The sequence below is a fragment of the Lissotriton vulgaris genome, chromosome 8, assembly GCF_964263255.1.
Source record: "Lissotriton vulgaris chromosome 8, aLisVul1.2, whole genome shotgun sequence".
In the NCBI taxonomy this organism is placed as follows: Eukaryota; Metazoa; Chordata; class Amphibia; order Caudata; family Salamandridae; genus Lissotriton; species Lissotriton vulgaris.
In genome coordinates, this window is record NC_141696.1 from 824,660,071 (window position 1) to 824,687,182 (window position 27,112).

Here is a 27,112-nt window from a genome sequence, read left to right on the forward strand (position 1 = left end):
CTGATGTGCACAGCTTCCCTAGGCATTGGAATTGTAAATTCTGCGATCTTCTGGCTGCAGAGGGCGAGCCAGACACAGAAGTGGGGAAGGTGGAGACCGGGCTGCCTTTTCAGTGAGGAACTTATTAACTAAGGCTAAGTGCTGCGGAATAATTTTTCCGGTTTATTGCCATTTGATTAATGGTAGGGGTGGGCACAGCAGTTTTGTCTGTTCAAGGTGAGGGTGTTTCTATACTGGGGCTACCCATTAGTCTGTCCCTGATGGCTGCCTCAGGAAGGAAGATGAAAGCAGGGGCAGATATTTCACATTCCATTGGGCTCTTGTTTTTGGGTCCTCTGCTTGGAGCCAGCACATGTGCTACCTGCTGTGAATGCACAAATAAACTGTTTGAGGAACAGACAAAAAATGACAGTTAAGACTAACAAACCAAACTGGTTCTGAAGCTTTAGACAATGAATCTAAATCCCCTTTCTGGAAAATGAGTATAAAAATGGGACACAAACCTCCCCACTTTGTTCCAGTTCCTAGTTCTTCTTGATTGAGGGAGGAAGTGCACAGCAGAGTAGTTGAAGGATTGCTGTGTGGACAAGACTTGTTGCTGCATGCCAGCCAGGCTCCCAGAGGTGGGGGGTTAGGGGGACATCACCTGAGGTCTACAACTTGCGGGTGAAGTTTAGGGTGTATTGTTTTAGAATGTTTTTGTCTGCAGTTGCAGACAGCTGCAGTTGTGGTTGTAGTGTGGAAAAGTCTAGGGCAAAAGCTGAGCAATGTCCTGGAGCATGGGGCAGAGGGGCATTGTGGGGGCCCGCAGGGATGGAGAGAAATGGAGGCCAGAGATAGCAGGCAGGGGAGGATGGCAGAGCTGCAGGGGCCTCAAGGAATGGTGTAATGCAGGAGACTTAAGGAAGGGGGCTCGGCAGGAGCTAGTAGAGATGGAACGATAATACATTCTGGAGAGAGAGTGCACGGAGGGATTAAGAAGTACATCAGTCAAGCACATGGGAGACTTCCAAAATCTTGGAGGAGTGGGTTATGCAGGAACATGGACTGAGGGAGCACTGGGAAAAAGAAAGCTGCATTAGCTTGGAGGGATTGAGTGCAGCGGGATCCTGGAACATACCTCTCAACCTTTTGAGTCTCTAAGTCTGGCGAGATTAAGAGATTTTGAAGAGTGATTGCATTGAAATCAGTGGCAATAAAATGGTTTTTCAGTCAAGGAAGGTTTGCGGGGTGGGTGATCCCATTCACGTTAATGAGAGAGATTTTGCTTACTTGAAGGGTGAAAGTGAGCTCTTGCAAGGTGCCACTCTTGAGATAAGTCAATTGAGCAGTATATCATGGAGGGAAGATGTACTGCAGTCTAAAGAGTTGGAACAGTGGCAAGAGGAAGGAAGGGAAAGCTTGCAGGAGTTAGTGGGATCTGGGAGGTAGGATGGCGATTAAGGGGGCTTGACAGACACAATGCAGAAGTCAGATTGAGAAAGAGTTCCAGGAATCAGGAGTGAGGTGGAAAGTGGCATGGCCCACTCCTTTACCCCTCATGCCCCAGTACAATCCCCACTGTGCAATACAGTGGGATAAGCCTCATCTCCTTTATACATATGTGCTCCCAAAAATGTAATATCCCTACACATGTGAGCTAGAAAGGGGGGCCCATGCAAAAACAGTTTGTTCAGGGGGGCTTGGTGCTATAAAGTTTGAAGACCAATGCATTAGCTCTTTCTTCTAAATGTTAATGAATTAATGAATGGTTTTGCGGCTTTCAGTAGTACGCTTGAGCACATCTCAACTATATCTGATATTTGAAAATGTACAATGTTAGCTGAATTGGCCATGACGGCTTCAATTTTCATGAGTGATCTGGTGAGAACCCCAAGGTTTTGGACTTAAGGGACAAAGTTCATAGTCCAGAGAAAAGTGAATAGAGCAAGTAAAAGAGATGGGCACTGATGAGAAAGAAAAGTATATGACCTCCGCTTTAGAGGAGTTCACCATGTTTGAGCATAGTACCTTCCACAGATGGATAATAGGTAGGCAGTTTGAGGTGCATAACTGAAGGTGAAGTGCCAGCAAAGGAGGGTGGGGGAACAAAATAGGATTTATTGTAGCCAAGATTATATGAGAAAACAAAAGAGAAGATATTGTCAGAGAGCAACAGTGTCAAATGGAAAGCCTCAGACACTACCTTGTGAGGCCTTAACTAGTAGTGGGTTGGTATTGATGTCTTTGAGTCCCAGGTGGCCAGATTAGTAGTAAGTGAACCTTCAGTATGACTTTATGAGACTAGAGAGAAGAGTAAGGTTGAGAATGATAATCAACAGTATCAAATGTAGTGCTTAGGTCCAGAAGTTGGATAAAATTGTTTTACTCTATCCCATTTTAATATGCAAAACAAAAGAAATGGGTGGAATGCTTATATTTATCTTAGCCACGGGTAATTATTTGGGGTCACATCCCACATTGTTGTTTTGAACACCATTGCACCTCGGGTTGGACCCAGCAATATGCAAATCAGTTTTGACTGTGCTCTAGTAGGAACAATCCAGTGTGAAGAGCCACGCCAGATGATGTCCTCCGTGAACTGCAACACAAGCAACCTGAGACCAGTTCCACTCTGATTGGGGCTCTTCAGTCAAGTGTAGCTTGGTTCCAGTGGCACAATGAGCATGAGACCCACATCTGGACATACCTGTCATACTTCGAAAGAATCTACACAAAAAAAGTGATGAGTGAAATGATTAAGTGAATCTTAGCCACTGGTATTTACTCAGGCTGCATCCCAGTCCATTGTTATTTTGCACAATATACCACCTCAGCGCATAGAATACATTGAGACAAATGTAATGCTCTCTAACACATGAAGATTCTCTAGACAGGGTTTCCCCGTGTTTCTTTTGGAAGTGCAAACTTCAGTGACCATAGTTTGTTTAAAGTTTGAAGTCTGTAGAGTTCCATTTCCTTGGACTGCCCATGTCCTACCCCGTTAGAGTGGCACTGTCTTTACTTCATGTTCATTTCAAGTGTCCCACTTTCTACACCACTGTAAATAGAAACGTTTGCCATAATATGCAGTGTAACAGTTAATTGGTCAAAATTCATAGTATACTAAATTAAAGGATGTGAATTGTAGTGATTGACAGAATTGCCATTTAAAGACTTTAGCAGAGTGTTTATTCACCTGTTGATATGAATCTGCTCTGACTTAATAGATTTTTTTTGTAGACAAATGAAGAACAAAATTCCATGCACTCAGTTCTTCGAGAGGTTCCCCGTGTCGTGTCCAAAGTAGGTAGAATCTCATTGACCACAATGGTTATCCTTCTGACGCTGCTGTATACATTTTAGGTATCCCCCATGCTTATACCCAACACTTATATTATGGTACTAATCACTTTTAATAGAATGAGTGACCTGCAAGAATGGTACTACAGAAACTGTCTTCTATAGTACAAACTCCAAACTTCCAAACATATGATTGTTCTACCGTTTTACAGCACATAGTATCCAAGTTTGATAATTGAACTCTAGTTCTCGTGTCTGTGATGGTTCAGGCTGTATCAGTTCATGTGGATTTGCAAAGTATTTGCCTTATGACACAAAAAGGTTGCAAAGTGACTGCCATGTCCAGTGTTTATGATTCTGGAGATATGGGGACCTGTGATACTCTGTAACGAAGGCAGAATTATTTACATGTCACTTCCCAGTTTTGGGTAATCATGCATTTCCTAATAGTGGAAAGTAGGGTAGTTGGAACTTTTGTGTAATAGGAGGCCCATTTGAGTGTGGCAACTATGCAAAGTGAGTAAATTCTTAATGTTAAATGATTTCACTGGGAAAATTGGGGGTCTCAAGGGGTCCAACTACTTGCTATTTTCAAGATAGGCTGCAAGGGCATATATGACCCAAGGGGAATTGCTTGACACTCTAGAAATGTATTTATTTTAAGGGCACTGCTATTTGGTAGAAAACTGATACAATCATTTTACTAATACATGCATCCTGTACTGTGACCAAGTGTATTTAGGGAAAGGGCTAAGTTGACTTGGGAGCACACGTTACAAGTGATTAATTGAAGAAGGTATGCAAGCACTCTAGAGTAGTTGCAAAATATTAGATTGCAAGTTTATTTAATATATATGCTTTATCAGAGCTTATTTTGATATGAAGTTGCACTCAAAGTGTATGCAGTTAATCACCTAAATGACTCCAGTGTGATAAACAGCCTAAAACCCCCAGGCACAACTAATTGGACCTTGTGTTGCAAGGCATTTGGTGTGATGTCTAATTTCCTGGCGTGGATACTGATACGTCTCTGAAGATATGCCTTCTTGGGAATCTACCTGCCACAAAGAATCTCCTGCCCCACCATAAGTTATTATCACTGGTGTTAATCTTCGTTAGACGTAGGATTCTGATTAATATTTCTAACCTTAGATTCCTCGCCTGTAGAATATCCCCCAGATTCCAGACTGAATCCGGATGGTTTCACAGCAGTGCTTCCTTGCTTACCGCCATCGCTACTTACTTCCTGAATCTTTGAGCTGCTCTGCACCCTTTTTTGTTGGCTTGAACTGAATTGCAGAGTGCAAGAGAACGGTGTCTGCATCCCAGATTACAGGATTCAAACCATGCCATGACTTCTGTAAACAGATGTCTGTGGTGCGCCTACACAAGGAGTACCTCTGGTGGTTTGGGCTTGGGGCACAACTCCATGTCCTGTGGGGACAGTGCTATCATGCACCCGAAGAGGATCCAGAACCATGAAGTGAAGCTGCACATTGATATAAGTAATGCATGTCCCACTCCTCCTTTAAGTTGATGGCGTGCACCCATTCCCCCTCTTGAGGCCAATTCCACGACACATCCTCTTTTGTGGTAAAAGGAATCTGGTAAATAAGAGTCCAAATCGATGCTGAAAAACAAGAAGGCGAAGAATCCCCCCCCCATCCCGCCACCCTCTACCTAAGAGAAGTTCTGAGGGCGTCAATGTGCCACTTGATCTCGCTTCTGGTCTCCTATTGAGGAGCCAATGCCACATTTGTTTCCGATGTGCCTGGAGTACCCTGGACCATCGGTAATGCCGCAGCAGGTCGAAACCTTAAAGGAGGCCATGCACCTTATCTTATTTTTGGCACTTAGCTGGCTCCCTCTTTTGAGCCTTTAGGCCCCAAGAATCCAATGGAGTCCTCCTTTCTGTTTACTGCTGGCAGATCAGAATACAGTAAACAGTTTGAACCCTTGGAACCCGCCTCTATTTCTCCACTGATTGTGATGCCCTCCTCTATTCTGGCTCCAATACCTTTGCCAGACCATTCCTCGTTGTATATTCTGACGTCGCTGCCACTGGAGGTGGATCCTGTGCTGACCGTTGAGCCGAATCCGCCTCGTCCCGGACCGATCGTGAACTGACCCCACTCAAGTGTACCTGGTTCCCATACAATCCACCCTCAATTACTTCACTTGCTGTTCGGTTCTGACTCTGACTAGAGATTGACGCTGCTTGAAGATGATGATGGAGATGTTGGAGATGATTTATACCCACATTATGATGATGACAGTATATGGTTCAGTCCTGTAGGACTTACTGGTCCGAGCAAACCGTCTATATTGGGGCGGTACTGTTTGGAATCTATTCTATGATTTAGAAATCTGCACTTGGATATATCCTTCAGAAGATGAAGATGCTCCTCTTCAGTAAGGCTATTTCTGGTGGATACTCTGTCCAGCCACAGATTCCTCACTATCCTCCCCCCACCCCCATCTCACTATTTGGTAGAGTGTGGTCTTTGCCCTCTATAAAGGTCCCAAATTATAGATTTGCACTCTAGTACTTCTAATTGCTTTGTGCTCTGCACCCGAGGGTGCAAAAACAGTCAAGCAAACTGACTTTGGTGCTAAGAGGTGGCATATATATGCAGCTCTGCTCCATCACTTTGAGGGTGGAGCGAGACCAAAGTAGAGCCACATGGGGCCACCTGGTGGTGCGCAGGATCACAGCTGTGAAAACTTCAGTTCCAGTCTGGAACCTGGGGGATTTTCCACAGGTGACTAATCTGTGGTGCGGTAGAGTATCCACCAGAAAGAGTATTGCCAATAGTAAGTAACTTGTTCTTACCATGACGAGGGCATCACACTCCCTCTTCAAGCACTGTGATTAAAAGATGCTGCTCGATTTCTTATTGATTCGCTGCATATTCTGGACCTAGATTATTTTTCAGATTTTGTGCATGCTGCTAATTTCCTATGATTAATTTATTATGCATTTTGAGACTATCTATATTTGCATTTTGCAGAAAGCAAATGAGAAAGGTGGATTACTCTACTGATTGTATATTCAGAGGTAGGATGTGTGGTATGATTACTTAACTATGAACAAAGAAACTGAGCCCTCCATTTCTTCTTAGTATGCATTATACAAATCTTCTCATGTATAGTGTAAAGTCACAGACGATCACATACACATTATTGCTGTTTAAGTATTGTGTACTGTTCTTTTTTCATTAACATGCTGCTAGACAACTGTACAGCAGTAGAGCTAGGAAGGCTACTTGTGAAAGTATTATTTTTTGATTCTCACATTGTCCCTGATAAACGTTAAATATTAATTTCAAAAAGTGTTTTTGTTTAAAAGCATAGGGATGTTAACCATGAGCCACATCATAACAACTATCTCCTCTAAAATAAATGGTAATTCGATTCTACTAGATCCAGTCTAGATTCTCTAAACAGTGTAGATCGAGAATCCATGCCAGTTTTGTAGTACTTCATATTTTTCAGACCATCCAACTGAACTTGATTCACCATCATAATTTCCCCTTGAATTCAGCCTTCAATATATATATATACTACGTTGGCCCACATGATCATGGGATCATGCCAAATACAGGCGCATCGCATTATTAAAATATACAGAAATTCTAATAAAAACATTTATCTTTCTTGCTCACTGTTCTGGAATCCTGCACATAGGCATTGCTTAATTTGTAAATAAAATAAAAAGTACCCAGGCCCTCGTCAGGAGGCCATTGCAGCTTGCTGTATCCATTGCCCCTTCCAGCACCGCCAAAGACCGACACTAACACAACCACTAACCATTTCACCCTACGAGTTTGACAATTTGGACTATTTCAGACACTAAAGCTCTAAAAATGGCATGGACCGCAGGCATGTCATTTTGAATGTATATTCAGTTAATAAACAATTGTTGCTGTGACCATCTCTAATTTAGACAAACAATGCTGTCATGTAAGAGACAGTTATAAGTGACCGTGTTGAAAATTAAGTGCTGGTGCGGACTACCGGAAACCACTTGCTCAAATTAAGCACTGCACATAAACATAGATATTTAGTTATAAAATAAAAGAAGATAATGGTGGAGAGCTAGGATTACAGGTGAGTAACTTTGCCATCTGCTGCTGATTAGTTCCCACAAAGGCTTAGTTGACCGTTCATAAAAGTCAAATCTGCAGCACTTTAATTTGCATTTAATGGTCGCAGGTGTGCAGTTTATTCTATTGGTTTGTTGTTTTTCTATAGTTCTTGGCAACCAGAGCGTATAAGAAGACTCTCCTAACGGAAGAATTGATTGTTAGGTACCTGCCAGAGGAACTCGCTGAAAGGAAGAAACTGTATGAAGAAGAAATAAAGGAACTGTCAAAGTGAGTAGTTCAGTGCTTTGAGATATTTGATGACAACTTATATTTCATTATCTGCTTTTTACCTCTTCCAGTTCATGAACGCTGTCATTCGACATTTTGTTCATGATTTGGAATGCTATTTGTACTTTAATGAGAAGAGCTTGCTATTTCCAAGTAATGTATGTAGTTTAATATGATTTAACTCTCATACCAGGCGCGGATTACAATCCATAAGGATGCACTTGGTAAGTTCGAGAGCTAGTATATGGATTAGTGCGGACAGAAAAGAAGATATCCTTAAAACAGTTAGAGATTTTGCACAGATTTATACTGCTAATGCAGGATGTGCATAAGCTATGTTCTGTCTCTGAGATGGTGGCAGCCAAGAGGTGATATTCGGATTTTGCACAGATGTATACTTCGAATGCAGGATGTGCATAAGCTATGTTCTGTCTCTGAGATGGTGGCAACCAAGAGGCAATCTTCGCGGCGCAAGGTGAGGTGGCCTACCACGGCGCTATGAGAGCAGAGACTGTTCCCTAAGGAAGCAGAGGTAGGGAGAGGAGGCCCTGGCAGAACAAAAGGCCGCCTGTTGCCCCGGCTGCTGGCTGAGCAACCCAAAGACTTAAGGCCACCCAGGAGGCTAAGACGCTAAAGGGGGGATACGGACCTCACCCACTGACAAGCTCAAGATAGTGGGGATAGCAGAGAGGCTGGGAGAGATTGCCCCCGTGTAGTGGTTCAGTGAGTGCCGGCACCTTGACAAGCGGACAGGAGAAAGATCCCCAGGGCCACACCTCCTGTGCTGGGTAGAGCCTATTGCTCCTTCAGAGCCTTAGCCTGTGACACTGAAGTCTCGGGAGGCTTAGCGAAAGGTAATGATAGCCAATGAGACAGAAGACCCTGGCACATCCATCTGGTCACAGTGTAACAACTGCACACTGACCCCTCGCTCATAAGAGACAAGAAGGGATGATACCTGCATGAACTGCTTGAGAAAGGGATACCAATCAACTGAGATGAGACTGCAACAGGTCCAGAACACAAGACCGTAGGCCAGGGAAGTGAACTAAACTTAGCTGCCCCTCGGACCGGGCTTAGAGACCCCCACCAGTCATCCTGACGCACCTACTGCAAACCTTGCAACACACGATGTGAGAAGTTGGCCTGGCATATGCTGTCCACTATTCTAGTGGGCACCTTGCACCATCCACCAGTCCAAACGACCCTTATTGATGGTCGGTTTAAAGACAACCTATATAGAAAGCTATCCTAGTGGTAGCTGTGGAGAGCAGCCTTCAGGCTAAGTCTTGGAGGAATGTAAAGCAGCTTGTTTACCAGTCTATAATCTCATGAATGACTAAATGAAAGGAGAACCACACCAGGTGAAAAACGTTGTGTTTTGGCCGAAATAAAGCCACTGTAAATCTTTGAAAAAGGAACACGAGCGAGTGCGTCTTTATTTTCCTTGTTGGACCGTGGTGTGTGTGTGTGTGTGTGTGTGTGTGTGTGTGTGTGTGTGTGTGTGTGGGTGTGTCTCTGTGTGTGTGTGTGTCTCTGTGTGTGTGTGTGTGTGTCTCTGTGTGTGTGTGTGTGTGTGTGTGTGTCTCTGTGTGTGTGTCTCTCACCCCGTGGGTTTTCTGACAAAGAGAAGTTGCTTTATTCTCACAACGACATGGCTTACGCGTTTCAGCGGGGTATATACACATACATAAATGCATATGCATATATATATGTGTGCCTGCAGAGAGAGGTAGACAGGTAGAGAGTAGTAGAGAAAGAAGTAGAGAGAGGTAGAGAGAAGAGAGTGAGTAATAGAGTAGAGAGAGAGTAGTAGAGAGAGAGTAGTAGTGAGTAGTAGAGTGAGAAGTAGAGAGAGAGTAGTAGGGAGTGACTAGTAGAGAGAGAGTAGTATAGAGTAGTAGGGAGTGACTAGTAGAGAGAGAGTAGTAGAGAGTAGTAGAGAGTGAGTAGTGGAGTCGATTTAGGTGTATAAGTATTTTTGATAGTGTTCTATTATTCATTGACAGCATGTATGAGTGAATCTACAGGTAAGTGATTAGATGTGTGTATACATCTATGAATCACTGAGTGGGTTTTTAGATACTTGTATTGCTGTAACAATGGATTCAAATATGATACTCTGTATTTTACAAAGAGTGATGAAAGATTTTACGAGTGTATGAAAAGGTGTATGTGATTGTCACGTGAATGATGTCATCAGTGATGTCATTTGAGATGTCATCAGTGATGTGACTGACCATGTCATGAATGATGTAATATGTGACATCATCAGCAGTGGATTGCGGGTGCGCGAAATATAGTTAGTACAACTAACTATATAGGAGCAATTTCAATGGTTTTGTATGAGTGAAATGTCCAGCTAACTATAACACCCCTAAAACGTATAGTTTTTTTGAGTGTATATGTATATATATAGATAGATAGATAGATAGATAGATAGATAGATAAATTCTCAACACGTCCCTCTAGTCTCTTTATGAGGCTATAGGCAAAAGTTCATTCAGTAAACTTAATTAGCACACAGTAAACTAGCACAATATACGTTGAGCCCTATGGGCGTACCAAACCATATATTAAGAAAGTGGTATAAGAACCATGACTGACATAGATACAAGGCCCAGAGCCTTTAGAACTGCTGAGGTCCCCAGGAACCACCCAAGGTAGTCACACGGGAACCACGGGGACGCGTGCAGTGTCTAAACACAGCCGCAAATCACCATTAACTTCTATGGGGAAAGTCACGGCTGGAAATTTAAAGATTAAGGACACTTAAAAGAGGACTTGGAGCAAACCCATTTAGAACTAGGATGTTCTAGAGTCAACACCCACGGTAGCACCGGAGTACTCGAGTTGCCTCACCCAGGGAAGCCGGGTGCATAGGTGTCTTTTGATGTCGGGTTTCGTTGTTGGTTTCAATGGCGAGATGCTGCAAAAGTGCTGCTGGCGACCGAGTGGAAAGTGTCTGGGTGGATCCAAAGGGTGGATTGGAGATTTGAAGAACCTGAAAGCAGAGGGGACAGATTCTTGGTCACTTGCCAGTGACCAGGAAGGCGATGAGCGGATGCCCACCGATGTCAGGTGATTTCAGATGAAGAAGGTGAAGCTTGACTCTTCAGCCACGAGGTACAGGAGGCGTCGACGATGACCAGGTGCTGGATTCGAACTGTCCCACAAAGGATATAGAGTGCTGCGGTGTTGGTTTCCGGATTGGACCCAACAAGCCTTGGCAACAGCAACCCACGCAGAAAGCAGAGATTGGCTTCGGTGCAGACCGGCAAGGTCTGATGGACTCACCCCTTGGTGGGAAGTCAGGGCACGTCTGGAGCAACCAGGGAAGCCCAAAGAAAAGAAAAGTTAACTTTGTGGGGACTCACCAGTCGACGGACCAGGGATCGCGAAGGGACCTCGAGCAGAAATGCTAGAAGCGGGCTCACTGAACACTTGTGGAGTGTAGGCCAACAATCTTCGGTGCAGATGGTGCTCGGGGCTTGGACTACAAGTAGCCCAATGCATAACTTCGAGAAAGCACTGGAAGTGGATGCACTAGCAAATGTGCATGGTGTCCAGGAGTTCCGGTCCCACGTCACTCGTGAGGGCTGCAGGTCTCAGCTTCGCTGGGATCTCGTGTCTGCCTCTGAGAAATATGGAAGTCTGTGTCCTGAGTCGCAAATACTTCGGGTTCCGGCAGGAGCCTTGGAAATGCAGACCGGCAAGATGCTTCTTTGGTGCCTGTTTGAACAGGGAGTCACTCCTTGACCCCAAGGGAGATTCTTCCGTCTTCTAGTCATGTAGAATGTTGACTACTAGCGAATGAGGGACACCCAAGAGTGACTTTGGAGACACTGCAGCACAATCAATTCAATGGGGGGGAGGGCTAATAGCTCTTCTAGACATACGGCCATACTACCGAGCAGCACATTTAATAGTGATCAACAACTGGCGCTGTTTACCTGAAGACCACTCAACCTATGCACCAATATCAAACCTGCACATACTCACCACACTCCATTTATGGTGGTAAGGGGGTAAAGCTGTTTTACAGCATGAATTATTTTCTCGATTCACATGCTGTGCATTATTCTGCCATTTAGTGGTTGGGTCCCGAATTGTCTTTGCTTTCTTTTCTTGTTTGGGGCATCATCGACAACCACTTGGTGCTAGGTCCATCCCTTGTGTGATATCAGACCGTGCCCCGGAAGTTCCTGTGCATGGTAGCCATCTTCAGATTCTTTTTTCTGCCGTTGGGTCTGGAAGCAAAGGGAGACACTTTGAAGTTTTAGACAAATCCCCAAAAGATTACTGAAATTTGAGTGAAAAAACCATTGGTCATCGACTGAGAAGACACCGGAGGAGCAGTGAGCCTCCAGACACCTTTCCCAGTCGATGGACCCAGACGGAGCAACAACACAGATGGATCAAAAGAGGGCACGGAAGGGGTCATGAAAAATACAAGTTTGCATAACACGATCCACAGAACGTATGTAACCTCTGCCTGCCGAGGGATCACAAGGATAAAGACTGCGAGGCCTGCGCGGTGTTTGTGTTTGTAAACGCTAAAGGCAAAAACATAGGGAGGACCATTACACAGCAATGCTCCTAAGCCAGAGACAACTATGGCTGAGGGACTTGGGCCTATCAAGCGACGAGGACAACCAGGGAGTGGCCGCAGAATCGACACACGGGGATCAGACTTCGAGATCCTCAAAGGGGATGCCGAGAAGAGGCGTACCGCGAGGGAGGACACAGAGGATGACTGACAATGTAAACCCGCCGCTGAAAACCAGGAAGAAACCCTTGAAGCTCCGGCAACCCCCGAACCTCACGAAGAGGAATTGAAAAGGAGCTCGACGCTCCAGGAGAGGAGGAAGCCTCGGCCACTTTCAAGGAAGAATGGAACAACCTCGACTAAGAAAGCCCAGAAGAAGCGGTCTGTAGCTATCCCACAAGAGTGTTGCCACCAGAGGACATAGACTTCTACAAAAGCCTCATCAAGAGAGCAGCTGATAACTTCAGGGTCTCCTTAGAGGAGAAGAAATGAGACTCCTGCATCCTCTTAGAGACTTTAACACCATCCAACAAGGGGACACAATACCTCCCAATGCTACCAAGCATCCTGGACCAGGGCAAGGAGGGATTTCAAGGCGCCTGCCTCAGCATAAGGGAAAACCACAAGAATAACCCCAAGGGTGGTGGAAAAAATACAAACTTTGTCAAAGGACCCTAAATACATTCAAGCAAACACAGTGCCAGACGCCATCACTGTCCCCACGTCAAGAAGGAGGAGTAATGCTCACTCCTCCACTGGCTCGCCTCCAGAGAGAGAGAGAAAGCAAAAGATATGGTGGGGAGAAAGATTAAGAGGGAGGCAGCAGCACAATGGCACATTGCAAACTCCAATGCCCTCCTCAATAGGTATGGCCACTAACAATTGGATGACATTGAAGCACTGATGAACAAGCTCCCAGAAGAGAGTGAGAAAAAAGCAAAATCCATCATACAGGAGGGAGAAAAATAGCAAACATCTGTCTGAAATCAGCCCTAGACACAGCGGATACAGCCAGCAGACAAATGTGCACAAGCACAACGTTAAGAAGGCCCGGCTGGCTCCGAATCTCGGGCTTCAAGCAAGAGGTCCTAACATCAATAATTAACAAACCCTTCACAGGAGACGCCCTGTTTGGAAGTGAGGTAGATGAAAACCTTCAACAAATTAGGAAGGACAATGAGATGCCTAAAGCTATAGGAGCCCTGCAACAGAGGGGCACCTTCAAGATAGGAAGTTTAACCTCAGACGACCCACAGGGCCGCGGACCGCAATCAATCCAGTAGTCCGTATACCAAACTTGGCAACAGCATCCAAGGCAGCCCTTATGAGCAGAGGAAGAGCTAGGAACAACCCTCGAGAGCGGGAGGAGCAAACTCAAAGTGACTTGCCCACAGCAGAATACCCCCAAACAACACCAGTCGGAGGCAGAATAGCGCACCACCTACTTCAATGGGAAAACACCACCACAGACAGTTGGAGTCTAAATGTAGTACGCCACGGCTATTGAATAGAACTGACAAACCCCCACCTAACACACCAAAGAAGAAGAGGTTCCAAAGAACAGAACTCGTACAATTAAGACAGAAAATAAAGGAACTCCTACCAAAGCAAGCACAGAAATGGTACCAAGGAGGGAACATTACGAAGGAAACTATTCACTTTACTTCTTGGTACCAAAAGAAGATCGCACACGCAAACTCATCTTGGACCTTAGATTCATAAACCAATTCATTCGCACCCAGCATTTCAAAATGTAAACACCACAGGTAGTAATCCTACAGCTACTAAATGGCGATTTCATGGCAACAATAGATCTGAAAGGCATCTATCTTCACTTCACCATGTACCAAGCTTACAAGAAATACCTCTTTTTCTTTCACAAGTACACTCGCTACCAATTCAAAGTCCTGCCATTCGGGATAAAATCGGCACCAAGAGTCTTGACAAAGTGCCTAGCAGCAGTTGCTGCATCCCTGAGAAGGAAAGGAATCCACGTCTATCCCTACCGGACTCAAAGCAAAGGTGTTACACACACGTTCATCAGGTGATCACAACACTGCAAAAATGTTTTTCAATAAACCACAAAAAGTCATCAACAAAGCCAGAGCAACAAAGGACCTTCCTATGAGCAAGATAAAACTCCAAGGTTGCACAGGCATATCAGACCCAGCGAAGAATACAAGCTATCAGACAAGAAACTCGCCTGTGAGCACTGTCATGCATTCCTCACATGACTCATGCATGCCTCCAGATGCACCATCTGCAGGAGTGGCTATGCAGCAGTTGGTCCCAAACCACAGGGATTGGGAGGATCTAGTGGTTGTAACAGAAAAGGTTCAGACCGAGATACAATGGTGGGCATCCAAGAACATAACACTAGGCCGTCAAAAACCAACTCCCTCAGTGAGCATCACAACAGATGCGTCCCACAAGGGTTGGGTAGCACATTCAGGAAACCTGAGGGTACAGAGTCAGTGGTACGATGCAGACTCCATAAGCACGTCAACTTCCTAAAGATTAAAACAGTGTTCCTGGCATTAAAGGCATTCCAAGCCCACATTGAAGGGAAGACAGTATTGATCCTGGCGGCGAATACCACGACAATGTTTTACCTCAACAAACAAGGAGGAACGAAATCATTCATCTGAAGCAAACTAGCTGAGGAAATGGGCCAATTCAAGGAAAATCAGCCAACAGGCAATTCTCCTGCCAGGAAAGGACAACATTGAAGCGGATCAACTCAGCCGACAAAACAGCAGCTCACACAAATGGGTGATAAAACAAAGTAGCCTGCAACAGGTCTTCAACTTCTGGGGAACTCCAGAAATACACCTATGTGCAACAATGGAGAACAAAAAATGCCAATTCTTCGCCTCCAGGTTTCAACACCACCTATCAAAAGGGAATGCCCTGTCACTAAACTGGTCAGGGACATTTGCCCTTTTCCTCCAAGTCCTCTACTACTAAGGGTTCTGGGGAAAGCCAGACAACCAGGAACAAACCTAATAGTCATAGCCCCTCAAAGGGCAGGGCAAACCTGGTACTCAAGCATACTCAAACTATCCAGAGGACAGATGATCAAATTCAAGGCAGAAAAGGACCTTCTCACAATACAAAGGGGTCACATTTTTCACCCAGAATCGGGGACACTCAGCCTAGCAACTTGGCGCCTGAACACAGAGTTCGGACATTTGAACTTACTGCAAAGAACAATAGAAATGCTAAAGGAGTCAAGAAAACAGTCCACAAGGCAATGCTACATAGCTAAGAGGAAACAGTACACCATATGGTGTACAGAAAACAATACCCTAAATTCAATTTCCACACAGGAAACAGTTCTCATATATCTCACACACTTGCTTGACAGTAACATCAACTTCTCAAGCCTCAATGTCCACCTGGCAGCAATTGTAGCCTACACCAGGGGAGATTCTTGTAAACGTTTCTTCACAGTACCAGTCATCAAAGGATTCCTGGATGTGTCTAAGAGTATTGCACCCCCAAGAAAGGCTCCAGTCCCAATGTGGAGTTTAAACACAGTCCTAACACAGCTAAAGACAGGACCATTCAAGCCCATGCACAAAGCAGAACTCGGTTACATCACTATAAAGACTGACTTCTTAATGGCTATAACATCTCTACGGAGAGTAAGTGAACTAAAATCAGTAACGATTGAGGAACCATACATGCAAATCCACAAGGACAAGGTTATCCTAAGGACAAACCCTCAATTCCTACCTAAGGTAGTAGGCAAATTCTACATGAATCAAAGCATACCGCTACCAGTCTTCTTCAAAAACTCACAAACAAGACTAGAAAAAAGGCCTTCATACCCTGGGCGTAGGAAGGACTTTACTATCTTTAGGAGAAAAAACAATTCCGTAAAGGCAATCAGTTGTTCGTCTCTCACTCGAAGTCCAACAAGGGAGCACCTGTGACAAAAGGGACAATTGCACATTGGACTGTAGAGGAAATTCAAGTATGCAATGTCTCAGCAGGAAAAACTCTAAACACATGGCCAAAAGTCCACTCAGAAGGAAACAAGCATTTGCAATGCAATAGGTCCCGCATTAGGAAGTTTGAGCTATTGGTATTGTAAATGACAAATTTCTTAATTATGTTTTGTTTTTGAAAATAGCAAAATTAATAGCTTTGTCATTTACAATGCCAATAGTTCTAACTTTCGCAAATGTGACACCGATAGCATTTGTAATGCAATATGTGTTGTATTTACGTGACTTACATGTATTGATATTTCGGTGAGAGTGTTGCGAGGGTGAGGTGGCTGAGGGTGAGGGTGTGAAGGTGAGGTAGGGTGTGTTAGGGTGGGTGAGGATGTGTGTGGGTGAGTGAGGGTGTGTGAGCGTGAGAGGGTGAGTGAGGGTGTGTGAGGATGAGGGGTGTGTGGGTCAGGGGGCATGAGAGAGAGGGGGGTGTGAGGGTGAGGAGGTGCGTGAGGGAGAGAAGGAGGGTGAGGGTGTGAGGGTGAGGGGGTGCGAGGGTGAGGGTGTGTGGGATTGAGGGTGAGTTAGGGTGAGAGGGTTGTGGGGGTAAGGGGGTGAGGGTGAGAGGGTGAAGAGGGGTGAGGGTCCTAAGTAAATGGTGGCAGGGCAGACATCATAAGACCGAGAGAAGAGACTGCGTGGTGCAGTGTTGTCACCCAAAAATGTGAGTTCCTGTTTTTTAACGTTATGCCTTCCTGTGCACAAAAATTGCATGTCTTTGTGAGACCGAACCTATAAGCCCACCAATACAATCACAAACGAGTTATTTCCGATATGACGCAAAGTGTGGTGATTTATGCACTCTAATACAAGGCAGGCCACTTCCATTTGTTTTTTTTATTGTTATTGCAGATGGTTTTCAGTATTGACAGCAACTTTTCTTTTTTTTCTTTTTTGATAATGCTCAATAGCATTAGCAACAAGCACAAGCAAAGCCAAATGTTTAGCTAACGTTAGGGGAGTGACCTACTGGATTTGCTAATGCTGGTTTAACTCATTCTTGGTCATGAGCTGCTAGAGGTGGATAACCCAATAAGTTAACACGGGGAACCGAGCCCGGGCTAGCCAAGGATCTGGCTCTGCTCTAAGAGCCCGTGCATGAGATGAGACATAAGAATATTTGATGTAACTCATGCAACAACATGTAAAATGTAAAAATAGTGTATTTCTTTAACATAGGGAAGTACTTCACCTTGTACGTCAGATTATATATAATACTAAATGAAAAGGCTGTTTTAAGTGACGTCTAAACAAAAACTTAGAAACATTCCTCCCCACTCGCCCAGACACATTACCATTAATGAACACAGAGGTGAATCAGTTGTCATGTATACCCTCTGCATATGGCCTTGATTCTTATTATAGATGGAGCAAAATTATAGTCTTGTAAATCAAACACAAGGTTTTTGTACATTGACATCTTGAAATCATGCAGATGAAGGTTCTGTCACGTGATAATGAAGAAAAAAAAGCTTGGTCAACTAAAATATTTGCCTAGGATCACACATGTTGGTTAAGCAGGGATAGAGCTAGGATTTCTGGTTTCACGCTGTGCAATTCGCCTACTACATAGGGATCTTTTTCTTTCTCCATCCTATTGAATGCTTATGTTTTGTGTTTAATGCTAGGTGCCTAAGGGTACACTGTATGTGACCGGCAGAAGTCACATGAAATCTCAGCTTGTTTTGGGCTAGAGTTCTAGAGAACCTACAGCTGAACTAGAGCCCGGCATCTGGCTTGAGCTTTCAGGGGCTCGCCCACCTCTATGATCAGCTGGACGTATGTTCAAGGCTTTGGAACTCTCTTGATCACTTTGCCCCTCACCGTGTCCCTAATGGATTTCAAAGTTTACTTTGTATTTTTTAAAAAGCACATTGGTAACTATCAGTTATTTCTGGCACGAAATGCTACAGTGCTTATGCACTTGTTTGGCAGACTGCTCGAAACACGACATTATCACAGTATGTTAGAAATGGGATTTCTGGTTGGCTAAGGCTTGCACCAAAGCCAGGCAGAAACCACCACTCTAGTCAGGGCAAGGTAGTTACACGCCAAAGATAACCCCTGCTCACCCCCTTGGTAGCATGGCACGAGCAGTCCGGCTTATCCCGAGGCCATGTGTAAAGCCATGTGTAAAGCATTTGCGCACGCACACAGCAACAACATCCCAATCACACTATACACAAGGTTATATAAAAAGTAGCCTTTGTATTCTCAAAACACATTAGAATAGTAAACACATAATGTACACTGTGCCAACTGGCACTGAGCAATATTTACAAGGGATTATGTACACCTGACTGGGCCACATGGACCACTGTCAGAACCATCACAAAGTGAACTTAGTAAAAGCAAACTAGATCATAAACGCACAACCAGTAAACACTGGTAATCACTGTACTTGGCATCAGCCTGTAACATAAACTACAGTATCACATCAGGCGCGAATTACATTCTGCGCCAACCTCACCAGCATAAACACATTATGCAATCTCTCACAAGTCTAAACACATTAGACCCTAACCTCCTAAGTATAACTCACATTAGGGGCGTAAATCACACAGTGAAACATAATCTCACTAGCATAAACCATAATATGCAAAACAACCTCATAATCCTAAAACTACATTTAGAGGTATAAAACGGGGTGCGTAATCATACTATACGCATTACATTTCCTAGCACCAAGTCACATTTAGCACATAAATCACATGAGGGCCTGGCGCCCTATAAATGTAAAAGTCCCCCTGGCCAACTGGCCATCTCAAAAGGGGGCTCAAATGCCCTATGTCCACAGAGTCAGGGCTGCTGCTTAGGCATCGAAGGTCAAGGGTGCGCCACTGCGCAAGCCTAAACGTTGCAGCTGGCCACTACTTGCTGGGCAGCTGAGAACCATAACATGGGGGCCTAAACGATGCAGCTGGCACTAATTGCTGCGCAGCTGTAAATATCAAGATGTGGGCAGGGGCTCGCACTGGCCCTGGAAATAACTTTGCCCAACGTTGGAGCCATCTGGCTCTGGGAATAATGCACACGTTGGAGCCATCTAGGCTCTGAATCAACTTGTCCCCTGGAGCACACTGGCTCCCGAAATAATTAGCCCCCCCCCCCCCCCAACATTGGAGCCACCTAGGCTCTTAAAATATGTATACAAATCAGTGGAGCGCACTGGCTCTGGAAATAGGCATGCTCCCAAGCACTGTGGAAAGGACACAGGCTCCTCTGGCCCTTTAAGTAATAATGCACCGCCTCGTGGGACCCACACAGTGCTCTGAAGAGACATAGGCAACGCGTTGGAGCAGCCCGCCTCCAGCCGGGGCCGCTCATGCACTGTGCTTTAAACAGGCACCAACAATGCACCCCTGGAGACCCCCCCCCCCGCCCTTTCCATCTCACCAGCCTGCTCTCAGGGGACTCCTGTCTTCACTCGACTCGGGAGGCGGCATCTGCTCTGACCGCCTCCCTTTGCTCCTGATGCACGCGGGGCTTCCTTCCACATCTAGGGAGCCCCGCTCTGCTGTCAACGGCCTCAGCCTCCATTCCTCTTTACCCGGGCCCCCTCCTGGGACCCGGGGCTCTAACGGGGAGCCGGAATGGCTCCAGACGGAGAACCCGCCCCACCCTCCTCCCTTCAAGACGGCGAGGGGGGCGGAAATGTTGCTCGCAAGGCTCCCTCCTCCGCATTCTTCACCTGGGCCCCCTCCTGGGACCCGGGGCTTAACTCACAAAGTTCGCGGAGGCAGGGTGGGCTCCCATTCTCGACCTGCCGCACTTCCGCCTGGGGCCCTGCCCCCAGACAGGCGGGCGCTGGGCTGCCACATCCGGTGATCGGGTCGTGGCAGTGAAATGAGGGGTAGGCTCCCTCGAAATCAAAAATACATCAAGGGATGGGCACCTGCTTAAATTATCGGCAAAGTCGCGGGGTGGTCACCCGTGCATAAAAATAATTAAACAAGCGGGGTGGCAACCGTAATCCTGGCAATTTCGGGGGAATCCCTATGAGAGGGGTTCCCTCACCAGGGGCTGCAGTACTGCGCTGCACAGCCCCCAGGCTCTCCCTCGCTGGGGGAAAATCCCAGAAATAAAAGAAAAGCGGTCACAGGGCGCTAGGGCAGCCTAAAGTCCATAAGGGTAGCAAAAGGAGGCAAAAAGGATCCAAGAAGCCCTGGAGCATCAATAGGAAGTGTAGGGCCCAGGGGCCAGCACACAGGGCACTCCAGCAAGGAGGCAGCCCCCATGGCGGTCCCTCCTGGGCCCCACCAGCAGCAAGCCCCCCTCTGTCAGGATCCAAAGCAGAACCTTTTACATGGGGTCACAGCCCCTTCTTATACCACTGAATCCTTTGTTTCAAAGGTGCAGGCAAGGGGAGAACCAGATACAACTGGTTCAGGAACACTTTGTTTTGCTAAGCTCCCCTCTCTATTCACAGGACAGGCCAGGGACATCAGACGCACCATAGGAGGTGGAGCCAGCATTGTGGAGGGAAGGCACAGCCCTATTCGGGTCCCAGGTGCAACTCCCCCCTCCCATCTACATGCAGATCTCCATATTCACCACCGGGCAGACCCATCCTGGCCCCTGGAGCCAACCACACCAGCCAGCCCCTGTCATTCACAAGCCAGACATGCAATTCACATTAGGCAGGCAGACACTGCACACAGAAATGCCAACTTCTAAAAGTGACACTGTTCCACTAGTCACAATAAATCTGCACAAACCATTGTGCAGCATTTATTCTCACGAGTTCGCACACACCAAACTCGCCCCTGCACTCCTCTCACATCAGAAACTACCAAGGACACACATATCCCCCATGCATTTCTATGGGAGGGCAGGCCAGTCTCACCACACATACAGAGAGTGCACGCACTTTACACTGGACCACAGTGCTAAAGTGCGCAGAGGCCTAAAATCACCAACGCTAGGTTACAGAAAAGGCTAGGAGAACGCAAAAAGTTTTGCGGTGAACCTGCCAAAAAGGCCAAGTCCAACATCTTCCATTCGATGGCACCCTGTTATTCCATGCCCTGGTAGACTCCGCCATCCAAAGGTTCTTGGAAGGGTTCTGTCCTCCTCCTCCTTATCCTCCCCCTACTTCCCCTCCTCAGTGACTGCTGAGTTGATCTGGTTCTGGACCTTCTTCTGGGCCGGTTGCCCTTGCTGTGGGGTGTGTTTTATGTCCACTTTAGTCCTCCTTGCTGGGAATGTGGCATTGTTGGCTGCTGGACGACCCTTTGTTGACTGTTTTTGCTAGAGTTGTCTGCACAGACTTGGCCCTGAGATCAGGCCTTCTGTTTCTCTCTTGGGCTGCTTGATAAGACTTCCGCTGTTTTTCTTTCCTGTGGTTCTTTCGATTTTTCCTCTGCTGCGGAAGTTTCTTCCAAAGAGGGTTCCCATGTCTTGGGACTTAACTTACCCTATGTGGGGTAGTGGTAGCTGTTATATAGCTTGCGCTCTGCTAGGGAGTTCTGGTCGCCTTCGGGCCCTTGCTCTCCATGGCGTTAATGTATGTTGCTGATGCTTCTTTAGGTTGTGTGCACGGACACCTCGTAGTAGTGTGTCTGGGCACTTTCTCGCCTTCCTGCTCCTGTCCTGGAGGCTCGGATGATTCTGTGTTTCTCCCTTTGTCAGACGTCGCCTGCCGGGTCTTCCTGGGCTCCAGGCTGTTCTTCCTGCTTCTGGCTGTTTATTACTGCTGCTGCCGCTCTGTCTGGTCTGTTGCCTTCCGTCTTTGGTTGGCTAGCCTTTTTTTCCCTCATTTCCTTGGGCCCTCTAGGCTTTTCTTTTTCCTCTTCCTTTTCCCGACATTGGATGGAAGCTCTGTTGCCTTGTAGGGGCGTGGGGTGCTTCGGCCTCCCTGCCCTTGCCCTTGGTTCCTCTGTTGTGAGTGAACGGGTTTCTTCAAATCCTTTCATCTTCCCACATCCCTCTTGGGGTCAGTGGTGTTCTGCTTGTGGGGTTCCCCCCTTGCCTGGGAGGACGGGGCTCTTCGCCCTGTCCATTAGACTAGTCCCCTGTGGGCCTCTCGGTTATGTCCAGGCTGGTGTGGTCCTTCCGCAGGCCCTCCTTCCCCGTGGGTATGGCTAGGGTATCTATTCTAAGGTAAGAAATCTGCAGCTAGTAGTCTCTATCAGATGTACAAGTTACTTACTTCTGGTAACGATGCATCTGGTAGAGACGATTCTAGCCGCAGATTCCTTCACGGCCCGCCCTTCCTCCGCGTTCTGCGAGGACCCTTTGGCTTGCCCTTCTGCACTCGCCTCCCGGTGGATGGCTTGATGAGTGTGTGTATTCTTTCGCTCTTTGACAAGCCATTGTCTTGCTTTTTGTTCCTTCCTCTTCTTTGGCACTGTTGAGGCTGGATCTATAGGTACTCCTGGGCTCCTCTGCTCTGGTTGCTCCAGGATTGAGACTGGCCTTCCTTTGTCCCTCCTTTTCCCTCCCTCTTGTTTCTGAAGGTCCTGGCTCCTCTTCTACCCTCTGGGCTTGGGTCATTTTGCCGTGCCCTGCCCTGGCTCCCTTGGGGGGGTGGTCGCACTCTGTGCTGGGGCTGCCTTGGAGGTCTGTCGTTCCCCGTTTGTCTTGGAACTGGTTTCCCTTCATGGGTCTTGGTTGGGGTTGTAGTCCCGCTGCATGTTGTCATGACATTTTGCATATGTTCCTTATCTTAAGGGGGTTACTGTTTTCATGACTGGCAGGGTGGCTGCTAAGGGCTGTGCTCTGTTCTTTTTCCTTTCCCTGCTTTTGGGTACTGCCGTGTTTGCACTGCTCCTTATGGTCATCACCATTCCTTTTCCCTTTTTCTTTTTCGCACACTGTTCCCATGCTTCCACAGTTTCTCTGCTGGCTCAGCTTTGTGGCGCTGAAAAGTTCTCCGAAGAAAACGGACGTAGGCGCGACATGGTGGAATTTATGTGACTTCGCTGACGTCACGTACGCGGACGACGCTTGGGCGGAGTCGCGTTATGCCCCCCCCCCCCCCCCCCCCCCCGGGCGCGCATGGATGCTGTTGCAAAAAGTTTTCCGGATCCAGTCTCACGCCTGGGGATAATTCTACGTAAAGGAATCTGCGGATAGAATCGTCTCTATCAGATACATTGTTACCGGAGGTAAGTAACTCGTACATGTGGGGCATGTGCAGGCTCCATGTTTCTTAAAGTAAGATTGCATCATGTAGGTCCAAAAAAGGAACCTCAATCGGGGTCTGCTAACAATTTAGTAATGCCCTGCCACGTTCCAAGCCAGAACTCTTAAGTGTTGGTAGCAAGCTTTAATATAGGTATGATCCTTGCTATGCTCAATAATTACTTCCCCTTCCTCAGTTTTGGAAGGATTGTCAACCACCTCTCCCCTTGGGCCTGCGTTAGATGGCTCACAATTAACCTCCGTATTGGCAGCCAGCCCAGGCCCTACGGGAGCTTTTGTCTGGGACTCGGTCACTTTTGGACCAGGAGGGAGTGTTACATTTTCATTTTGGGGTAGTTCAACACCTGTTAGCTAAGTCTGCCTCATCTTACTACAACCACCCCAAGGAGGGGGAAACCGCTGCATAATCTAAAGCACAGCATGTAAATCCAGAAAAGGATTCATGCTGCAAAAGAAATTGGTTACTTACCAGTAGGAGTAGTTTTGCAGCTTGGAGAGTTTTCTGGATTCACATGCGACCCACCTACCTCCCCTCAGTGGAGGAATGCAAACAGATGGGGCTAAAGAACACTTAAACCAAAGGACTAACATCTGAAGACAACAGGATTTAAGACCTACCTTTGAGAAAAGGGAAAAAGAATCCGAAGATGGCTATCATGGACAGGAACTTCCGGGGCGCTGTCTGACGTCACACAAGGGATGGAACTAGCACCAAATCGTGGTCGACGATGCCCCAAACAAGAACGAAAAGAAATCAAAAACCATTCCGGACCCAACCACTAGATGGTGAAATAATGCACAGCATGTGAATCCAGAAAACTCTTCAAGCTGCAAAACTACTCCTACTGGTAAGTAACCAAGTCGTTATTGCCAGCAACCCAGAGGACTATTGAAGCCTGGAAAGGGTGGAGAGACGAATGGGGTGGGAAACACTGATTACTCGAGAGACTCCCCTGTGGGTAAGAACACGTCTGAAGGAAATTGGGAAACTGAGGGGATTCCAGGCATGGTACACGATCGGGATACCCGAATCGGGGGATCTCCTAGAGGACTGCACGCTAATTCCCTTCAGCTCCCTCCAACGGGATTACCAGTCAAATGAAACTCAACAATTTAAATACATACAACTTAAACATGCATGGAAGGCAGAGAAACTCGACACAGCCGATATCCCCGAGTACGTACCGCTAGAGGGGGAGAGTGCTCCATGATGAAATAGTGGAAAAAGTTGTCTCCTGGACTTCTAGGACACTTATTAACAACATGCCCGACTCACTGTCACAATTGAGGGCTCAATGGGGAAGCGCAGTGTGAGAACTGGAAGACACAGATTGGGATGCCGCATTAATGCACTTGAGAGAGGTAGCAATGAAATGAAGATTAAGGTTGATCCAATTTAAGATCTTCCATAGTGCATATTATGACAGGGCCTGTTTGCACAAATTCGGCTGCGCAGAGTCCCCCAATTGTTTGTGCTGTGGAATAGAAACGGGGTCCTTCATACACACACTATGGGAGTGACCTAGTATACAACAGTACTGGACCACCATATTGGAGGAGCTCAACAAGATAATCTGAGAACAACTACTTGATGGACCCCAAGTTCACTTCGTTAGTATTACCCACAGAAGTAATGTCCCCCAAGCAAAACTACTTTTGGGGTGCCCTAGAGCTGCCAACCTTACAGGAATGGAAACCAGGGATAGACCGCTACATGGGTTCTGAAAACGTCACTTATAAGGCCAGAGGGTCACCAAATTAGTTTTTTTCAAAGTTTAGGGCCCTGGTTGAAACATTATGGTATAGATATGGGAGAGAATGAAGAATTGCCCCAATTGACACAGCCCAGTAATATGTGAGAAACACTTAGGTACTCTATTAACCATTAACGAACAACCGCTGAGACCATAATACTGTTGTACTGTGCTAATGCCACTTTGGCCAAATGTGCTTCCACACCTATGTAATTGTGGTTATTCATACGTTGTTGACCATTCTGTAGTGTTCACAGAAAATGTCAACAAAAATATATTTTTTTAAAGAAAGAATGGATGCTACAGAAAATAAAGCAAACTACTATTGTGAGGCATATTGTGGTTTACCATGAACATTGAGGGTCACAGTAGTGCGAATTCTTGCAAAATGATACGGGGCAGCATAGAGGTTTTTTTGTTTTACTTTAGTTGTGCTGTACATCGTTGAGGATGCTGTGCAGCTTGGCTAGAAACCATTAGCACAGCCAATAGGTCACAGAATCGAGACCTCTTGGCTTTGCCAATATGTGTTTTCTGTAGCATCCATTATTCAGATACTTTTCTCATTGCTGTCTGACTGTAGTAGTCTATTATGCAGTACATTGGAGACAAAAGGCCAAGCCAGATATCAGTAGAAAACGGTGAGATTGAAGTATTACTGAAGGCTTAGCCAAAATGTTATTTTGAATCATAAGAAATGGCTGAAAGTACCAGCGCGTAAGAAGCCAATGACTGAAGGAGGCAGATCAAAAGCCCCTTAAAGTAAACCGAGGGTACAGTAATTGCCTTGCACATGGCAAGCACCACATTGCATATCGGTAAAAAAGCGCAACTGAAACTCTTGCTATGCCCACAAGCGTTGTAATATGAGGACAGGAAATCCACCTAGAGTAGATAACCATAACCTTGACTAGGCATTTGCAAGCCATGAAATTGAATTCATTTTCTTTTCTTCGACAGCCTTACAAAAGATGTTCCTATTTTTGTGTGCACCATGGCATTTCCTACCATCCCTTGCCCTCTTCATGTCTTTGAACCTCGGTACAGACTCATGATCAGACGAAGCATGGAAACTGGTACCAAAAAGTTTGGAATGTGCATATCTGATGAACTCAAAGGGTAAGAAGCAGAAGCCGTAATTTCCAGTTTTGTGTCTAATTGTTTTAATTGGTTTGTTAAGTGACACACTGAATCAGTAGAGAGCAGACATACCTTTCTTGCTTCAATTCTTAAAAAACAAATGTGTTTCTCCAGTTACAAATTTTGTTTTTGAACATTTGGTAACTGATATTAGTTCTCAGAAGGAAGTTTCTTCCTTCAACCCACATCATTACTTTTTTGTAAGGTAGTTCTCCATCATCATATCTTAATATTATTCATGAACCCTAAACATCTCTGCCTGTGTGCAGGATCCCAAAACACTTTTATTGAAATATAATGTGCCTTTAGTTTGAGAAACATACGTATCTTCAGTCATCTTTTTGTTACTGTCTAGATCAGTTTCACGTAACAATCATCAGTTGTAAGGGCGTTCTGGTAAATATTCCAAAGCTTTGACCATTTGTTTTAATGGGTTTAACCCTTCTCCATACTGCGATGACTTCACACATTATATCAATGGTAGATGGATATGGATGTCAACAATATTTACAAAGCATTGTGAAAATATTTAGAATAGGCACTTCTTTTTTCAGCATTGTACGGATGGAGTACCAATGTCCATGCCTAGCTGTGCTTGTAAAGAATGTATAGAGAAGAAAGGGCACAGCCTTCAGCATATCTTCCATTGTTGTAACCCTCAAGGCATGGCACATAGCCATGTCCAATGAAATCAAAGCACAGAGTGTCTAACCAAGTCTGTGCTGCTAATGCTAGCAGATGTTGAAAAGATCTATTGTTTGAGGCTTCTGTTATGTGCGCATGAATGTCATTGTTGATGTCATCAATATGTATACCAATTTAAGGCCGAAGCAGTTTCTCCTGTCTACCATTGCATAATCT

General features: G+C 45.8%; 1 protein-coding gene across 1 annotated transcript in view; it reads left to right on the forward strand.

Annotated features, from left to right (window-relative positions):
* Nucleotides 1-27,112, forward strand: part of LONRF2 (LON peptidase N-terminal domain and ring finger 2) — a 309,292-nt gene that overhangs the window by 162,257 nt on the left and 119,923 nt on the right. The window contains exons 8-9 of the mRNA XM_086934724.1: nucleotides 7,537-7,658; nucleotides 26,072-26,230. Of these exons, the coding sequence (XP_086790850.1) occupies nucleotides 7,537-7,658; nucleotides 26,072-26,230 (281 nt within the window). The remainder of the gene's footprint in view (nucleotides 1-7,536; nucleotides 7,659-26,071; nucleotides 26,231-27,112) is intronic.